Source organism: Borostomias antarcticus (assembly GCF_949987555.1).
Source record: "Borostomias antarcticus genome assembly, chromosome: 11".
Lineage (NCBI taxonomy): Eukaryota > Metazoa > Chordata > Actinopteri > Stomiiformes > Stomiidae > Borostomias > Borostomias antarcticus.
The window spans coordinates 451771-459270 of NC_140244.1; the positions used below are offsets into that span (position 1 = coordinate 451771).

Genomic DNA, 7500 nt, shown 5'->3' on the forward strand with positions numbered 1-7500 from the left:
CTCTGGGGTCACACTCTGGGGTCACACTCTGGGGTCACTCTGGGGTCACACTCTGGGGTCACACTCTGGGGTCACACTCTGGGGTCACTCTGGGGTCACTCTGGGGTCACACTCTGGGGTCACACTCTGGGGTCACACTCTGGGGTCACACTCTGGGGTCACACACTGGGTCACACTCTGGGGTCACACTCTGGGGTCACACTCTGGGGTCACACTCTGGGGTCACACGCTGGGGTCACACTCTGGGGTCACACTCTGGGGTCACACTCTGGGGTCACACTCTGACACTCTGGGGTCACACTCTGGGGTCACTCTGGGGTCACACTCTGGGGTCACACTCTGGGGTCACACTCTGGGGTCACACTCTGGGGTCACACTCTGGGGTCACTCTGGGGTCACACTCTGGGGTCACTCTAGGGTCACACTCTGGGGTCACACTCTGGGTCACTCTGGGGTCACTCTGGGGTCACACTCTGGGGTCACACACTGGGGTCACACTCTGGGTCACACTCTGGGGTCACACTGGGGTCACACTCTGGGGTCACACTCTGGGGTCACTCTGGGGTCACACTCTGGGGTCACACTCTGGGGTCACACTCTGGGGTCACACACTGGGTCACACCTTGGGGTCACACTCTGGGGTCACACTCTGGGGTCACACACTGGGGTCACACCCTGGGGTCACACTCTGGGGTCACACTCTGGGGTCACTCTGGGGTCACACTCTGGGGTCACTCTGGGGTCACTCTGGGGTCACTCTGACACTCTGGGGTCACTCTGGGGTCACACTCTGGGGTCACACTCTGGGGTCACACTCTGGGGTCACTCTGGGGTCACATCCTAGGGTCACACCCCGCCCACGTCATCACAGCGCATCACTCTACACAGCTGACTGCTTCCTCAGTGTTAAGCGCACACTATCTTTTTAATGTGTGTGTAATGTGTGTGTGTGTGTGTGTATGTGTGTGTGTTGTGTGTGTGTGTGTGTGTTGTGTATGCATAGATCGTTGCTGATGTGAGAGCATGTGCAGAACTTTTAGAGAGAGAGAGAGTGAGTGTGTGTGCGTGTGTGTGTGTGTGCGTGCGTTTGTGTGTGTGTGTGTGAGTGTGTGCGTGCGTGTGCGTGCGCGTGTGTGTGTGTGTGTGTGTGTGTGTGTGTGTGCTCATGTATACCTCACACACCATCTCTGTTTCCTCCTCAGGCAGCTGCTCTGCCCATGTCTATCATCATAGTGGGAGTGGGCCCTGCTGAGTTTGACGGTAAGTGTGTGTGTGTGTGTGTGTGTGTGTGTGTGTGTGTGCGCGTGTGTATATCTGTGTATGTATATTTGTGTGTGTGTGTTTATCCTGAGGATAAAGTTGTTACAAAACCACCAAAAGTAAAAAAAAAATCGCACAAAACCCTTGTCTTTTTTGCTCAGTTCATCAATCAATCAAATCACGCCCCAGTCCCAGCTACGCCCAATAGCATTAGAGATGACATCACCCTCTAAACCCCGCCAAAAGGTTAAAGACACAGGGGTCATTTCCGTCCAGTTGTTCATGAGTCAGTGTTGTGCTGTTCTGTCTGAGAGCTGCAAACATGGAACAGACAAACAAAATGGAGGAGACTTTCAATGAAGCGGGAGTGAATTTGTAAACAATCAGGCCTATTGTAACAGGGGAACTATCATTATGCATTAGGCCCTTTCCCAAATGCTAATTGGTTAAGTGATTTGAATGAGGAACCAAGGGGGAGGAGTTGAGACAGGAAGTAGAGCGGAGGATATTATTCACATGAAGAATAACATCGATTTAAAAAAAAATAAAAAAAATCTGTCCTGATGAAGGTAGAAACGGAAACGTTGACCGATTAAAAAGCAGAGAAAAGGTGATGATGATGATGATGATGATGATGATGATGATGATGATGATGATGATGATGATGAGAAATGGTGTGTGGGAGTAAGTCATTCTTCATCTGACATTTTAAGGGGATTTACTCCCAGAACCACAACAGTGTGAGAGTGTGCATGTTGGTATTTTCACGAGGATATTATTCACGCCTAACGAGAACGCGAGCTCTCCTTGGGACCTATTATACACTTAAACACAGAGGGATCAGGGGTGACTACACAACGACCCACCAGGGGCTTGCGTGTGTGTGTGTGTGTGTGTGTGTGTGTGTGTGTGTGTGTGTGTGTGTGTGTGCTGAGACTTGTGAGTTAAAGGGACAGTTGTGGTGTGTGTGTGTGTGTGTGTGTGTGTGTGTGTGTGTGTGTGTGTGTGTGTGTGTGTGTGTGTGTTGGAGTGAGTAAGAGAAGGTGATGAGATAAGAAGAGATGGGATAGAGATAGCCATGGTGAGTGAGAGAGATGGAAGGGGCCGGCTCAGAGTGTGTGTATCTCAGAGTGTGTGTATCTCAGAGTGTGTGTATCTCAGAGTGTGTGTATCTCAGAGTGTGTGTATCTCAGAGTGTGTGTATCTCAGAGTGTGTGTATCTTGGGGATTATGATGTAGTGTGTGTATCTTGGGGATTATGATGTAGTGTGTGTATCTTGGGGATTATGATGTAGTGTGTGTATCTTGGATCATTGCTCTACAGAGAGAGTCTATACTAACCAATGAGAATCCTTGCTCTACACAGAGATCTACATATGGACACATCTGTGCTCCCATGGGCCCACAAGTAGTGGCCTGTGGCATTTACTACTTCCTGTGTGTGTGTTATCCCCTGTACTCTACTTCCTGTGTGTGTGTTATCCCCTGTACTCTACTTCCTGTGTGTGTGTATCCCCTGTACTCTACTTCCTGTGTGTGTGTATCCCCTGTACTCTACTTCCTGTGTGTGTGTTATCCCCTGTACTCTACTTCCTGTGTGTGTGTATCCCCTGTACTCTACTTCCTGTGTGTGTGTTATCCCCTGTACTCTACTTCCTGTGTGTGTGTTATCCCCTGTACTCTACTTCCTGTGTGTGTGTGTGTGTGTGTGTGTGTGTGTGTGTGTTATCCCCTGTACTCTACTTCCTGTGTGTGTGTTATCCCCTGTACTCTACTTCCTGTGTGTGTGTGATCCCCTGTACTCTACTTCCTGTGTGTGTGTTATCCCCTGTACTCTACTTCCTGTGTGTGTGTGTGTGTGTGTGTGTGTGTGTGTGTGTGTGTGTGTTATCCCCTGTACTCGAGTGTGTACACACACGTCATGTGTGACATATGGGGGCATCCCATGAGGTTTAGTGCGGTTGTGTGTGTGTGCATGTGTGTGCCCCGATGCCTCGGGGCGTTGTGTACACACACACACACACACACACACACACACACACACACACACACACTTGTGTGTGACAGGGGGGGGAGCAGGCGGTGTATCAGCCCCTGCTGCTCAGGGACCCCCGCGCCCCAGGCCAGGGTTTAAGGACACCTGCATCCATCTCCTTCCTCCTGCTGTCCCCCTCCATCCCTCCCTCTCACACTCTCTCTCTCTCTCTCTCTCTCTCTCTCTCTCTCTCTCTCTATCGCTGTCTCTCTATCTCTCAATCCTCTTCCTCTCTCTCTCTCTATCGCTGTCTCTCTCTATCTCTCAATCCTCTTCCTCTCTCTCTCACACACTCTCTTCCTCTCTCTCTCTCTATCGCTGTCTCTCTCTATCTCTCAATCCTCTTCCTCTCTCTCTCTCTATCGCTAGCTCTTCCTCTCTCTCTCTCTCTCTCTCTCTTTATCGCTGTCTCTCTATCTCTCAATCCTCTTCCTCTCTCTCATTCTCTATTCATTACTCTCTTCCTCTCCACCTTCCTCTATCCCTCTCTCTCTTCCTCCTCCACTCTACTCTCTACAGCCTAGAGCCACCTGTCACCTCCATCTCCTCCTCCTCCTCCTCCTCCTCCTCCACTCTCCTCTCTACAGCCTAGAGCCACCTGTCACCTCCATCTCCTCCTCCTCCTCCTCCTCCTCCTCCTCCTCCTCCACTCTCCTCTCTACAGCCTAGAGCCACCTGTCACCTCCATCTCCTCCTCCTCCTCCTCCTCCTCCACTCTCCTCTCTACAGCCTAGAGCCACCTGTCACCTCCATCTCCTCCATCTCCTCCTCCTCCTCCTCCTCCACTCTCCTCTCTACAGCCTAGAGCCACCTGTCACCTCCATCTCCTCCTCCTCCTCCTCCTCCACTCTCCTCTCTACAGCCTAGAGCCACCTGTCACCTCCATCTCCTCCTCCTCCTCCTCCTCCACTCTCCTCTCTACAGCCTAGAGCCACCTGTCACCTCCATCTCCTCCATCTCCTCCTCCTCCTCCTCCTCCTCCTCCACTCTCCTCTCTACAGCCTAGAGCCACCTGTCACCTCCATCTCCTCCTCCTCCTCCTCCTCCTCCTCCTCCTCCACTCTCCTCTCTACAGCCTAGAGCCACCTGTCACCTCCATCTCCTCCTCCTCCTCCTCCTCCTCCAAATGTAGCTAGTGTGTTTCAATCGCCTATCGAAGGAACTCTAAACCACTACATCAGATATATTCAAAAGGAAATGATTACATTTACATTATTACGCCATTTATCTGACGCTCTGATCGAAAGGCGACTTACAATAATTGCATTTAACGTAGGAAAAGCCGATGTAGTTCTACTTGTCAGAACTCACAAGTGCATCTTCTCTCTACAACAAGACAACAACATAAGAGCATGATCTAGTGCTGAAGGCAAAGTGCAAGAATAGCAATCTCAAATACAATAGGTGAGTTTTGAGCCCGTGGCAACTCTGCTGTCTCGATGTCAAATGAGGCAGAAAGGAGGTCAGTTTCTGTATGAATCATGTCCTCTTAGTTTGAGTTTTCTATGTTCACATAGTTGTATTCCAGTAGTGTAATACATTGCGTAACTTTCACAGTTCATAATATATAATGCATTATCAACTCTTTAGAAAGTATCATTGACATTCGTTTTCCTACCTGTTACCTGTCTCTGACCCCGTTTACACCTTGTATTAAAATGCTTCTCGTATCCAGATTGTATCTAGATAATGATTTAGCCTGATTACATTTACACCTGGCATAAATATACGTTTCGATTATCTTCAACCCGATCCGTTTGAGATCCGATCCACTCTGTCCAGCTGACAATCGAACGTCACATCCTGTTTGTGCTTGAATATTTTCGTCCGACCAAATTGAGAGTAGGCGCTTTGTCTCGTCTGGACTCCAACCTTGACCAGGATCCATTTTAATGCTTTCTTGCTAGCTGCCATGTGGATTAAAAACGCATTTCCATTTACACTTCTATTAAATGTGGTCGACATGCGTCCCTGACCACCTCCGGAGGTGGTTTGGCCGATCGGATTGCAATCCGTCCTCAAAACGTTTTGGGTGCATTTACACCTGTAGTTTCATGTGGTTTAGAACCATCAGACTGCAATCTGATCACCAGAAACACATTTTAATGGCAGGTGTAAACAGGGTCTCTGTCTTCTCTCCACAGCCATGGAGGAGCTGGATGGTGACGAGGTGAGAGTGTCCTCCAGGGGGCGCTGTGCAGAGCGGGACATCGTGCAGGTAAGCTCCGCCTCCCTCTCGCTCCATGTTTAGGTAAGCTCCGCCTCCCTCTCGCTCCATGTTTAGGTAAGCTCCGCCTCCCTCTCGCTCCATGTTTAGGTAAGCTCCGCCTCCCTCTCGCTCCATGTTTAGGTAAGCTCCGCCTCCCTCTCGCTCCATGTTTAGGTAAGCTCCGCCTCCCTCTCGCTCCATGTTTAGGTAAGCTCCGCCTCCCTCTCGCTCCATGTTCCTAATGGGTTCTTTATTTGTCAAGGACAGAACTACCCCTACTTTTCTATCCTCAGGACAGAACTACCCCTACTTTTCTATCCTCATGACAGAACTACCCCTACTTTTCTATCCTCATGACAGAACTACCCCTACTTTTCTATCCTCAGGACAGAACTACCCCTACTTTTCTATCCTCATGACAGAACTACCCCTACTTTTCTATCCTCAGGACAGAACTACCCCTACTTTTCTATCCTCATGACAGAACTACCCCTACTTTTCTATCCTCATGACAGAACTACCCCTACTTTTCTATCCTCACAGAACTACCCCTACTTTTCTATCCTCAGGACAGAACTACCCCTACTTTTCTATCCTCAGGACAGAACTACCCCTACTTTTCTATCCTCATGACAGAACTACCCCTACTTTTCTATCCTCACAGAACTACCCCTACTTTTCTATCCTCACAGAACTACCCCTACTTTTCTATCCTCATGCTTAACCTTTATTTTCTGAAGAATGCAAAAAAATGTAGGTCCGCACTGACAGCTGCTCCGAGGTATATTTATTACTTGAGGACAAAAAAACTATGTTTCAACCCAAGCTGGGTCTTCGACAGGTGAAAAAATATACCTTGGAGCAGCTGTCAGTGCGGACCTCAATTTTTGGTATTCTTCATAACCATTTTGTCCGGTACCAGCGGATGGTCGATGTGCTTAGCAACTCTACAACTTCTTCTTATTTAACCTTTATTTTCTCCCACACAATATAAACCTATTAGCCTCCAGTTGAAACTCAAAACTCAACTCAAAGCAGCTAACGCCTCTGCTAAAAAAAACACTTCAAGCTTCTGTAATGAAGGAGCTTGTCTGAAATGCTTGTTATTGAAGGGAACCAGGTTGACCTTTTTTAACCCCTCATTTCATCTTTGAACATAAACAGTAGCTTATTCTTGCTCCTACTGTAAACTTTTAGTTTTGTATACATACTGTACTTTTACTCTTTTAAATACTGTGTACATTGACGCTTTTATATACATAGACTTGTACTGTTGTTTTTTTAAGCAAAGCGTGCTCATTGTGCTTTTTCCAGCCCCTCACTCTCCCCTCCTAGAAGCGTTGCAATTTTCAAGGAATTTCATTAATCGATAAGTGTTGACCTTAATAAACGATAGTCGGTTAATTGATAAGAACGTCCCACGCTGGACTGCGCTTTGCTCGCTTCATTTTTGTGTCTTCTTCCGCTGTGTTGTTGAAATTTCCCACCATCCCAATTAGCCGTCACTACATGGCGTGGCGCCCTCATGTGCAGTCAGACCTTAAATCATGATTACATTTCACACAACTCCCGTTGAAAACGTTCTTTCCCCCAAAAAAGTTAAGCTCCATTAACAAGCAATTAATCGAGTAACCAAATCTTACTCGAGTAAATTCTTATCGCCAATTAATGGATAGTGGATTAACTATTAACGGGGTAGACACAGGACTAGGTGGCGGGACTACATCTCCGCACTGGCCTGTGAGCGGCTAAAGATTCCCCAGGCAGAGCTGGTTGATGCTGCTAGGGAAAGGGATGTCTGGGGCCCCCTGCTGGAGCTGCTGCCTCCGCGACCCGACCCCGGATAAGCGGATGAAGATGGATGGATGGATGGATTAACTATTAACATCCCTACCTCCTGTGTTCCAGTTTGTTCCGTTCCGGGACTACATGGACCGGTCGGGGAACCAGGTTCTGAGCATGGCTCGTCTGGCCAAGGACGTCCTGGCCGAGATCC

General features: G+C 48.6%; 1 protein-coding gene across 1 annotated transcript in view; it reads left to right on the forward strand.

Annotated features, from left to right (window-relative positions):
* Positions 1–7500, forward strand: part of LOC311315091 (copine-9-like) — a gene marked incomplete at both ends in the record, with an annotated part of 35497 nt that overhangs the window by 27896 nt on the left and 101 nt on the right. Inside the window, 3 exons of the mRNA XM_084445692.1 lie at positions 1203–1260; positions 5440–5513; positions 7413–7500. The exon at positions 7413–7500 is cut by the window's right edge and continues 101 nt beyond it. Coding sequence (XP_084301818.1) covers positions 1203–1260; positions 5440–5513; positions 7413–7500 — 220 coding nt within the window. The remainder of the gene's footprint in view (positions 1–1202; positions 1261–5439; positions 5514–7412) is intronic.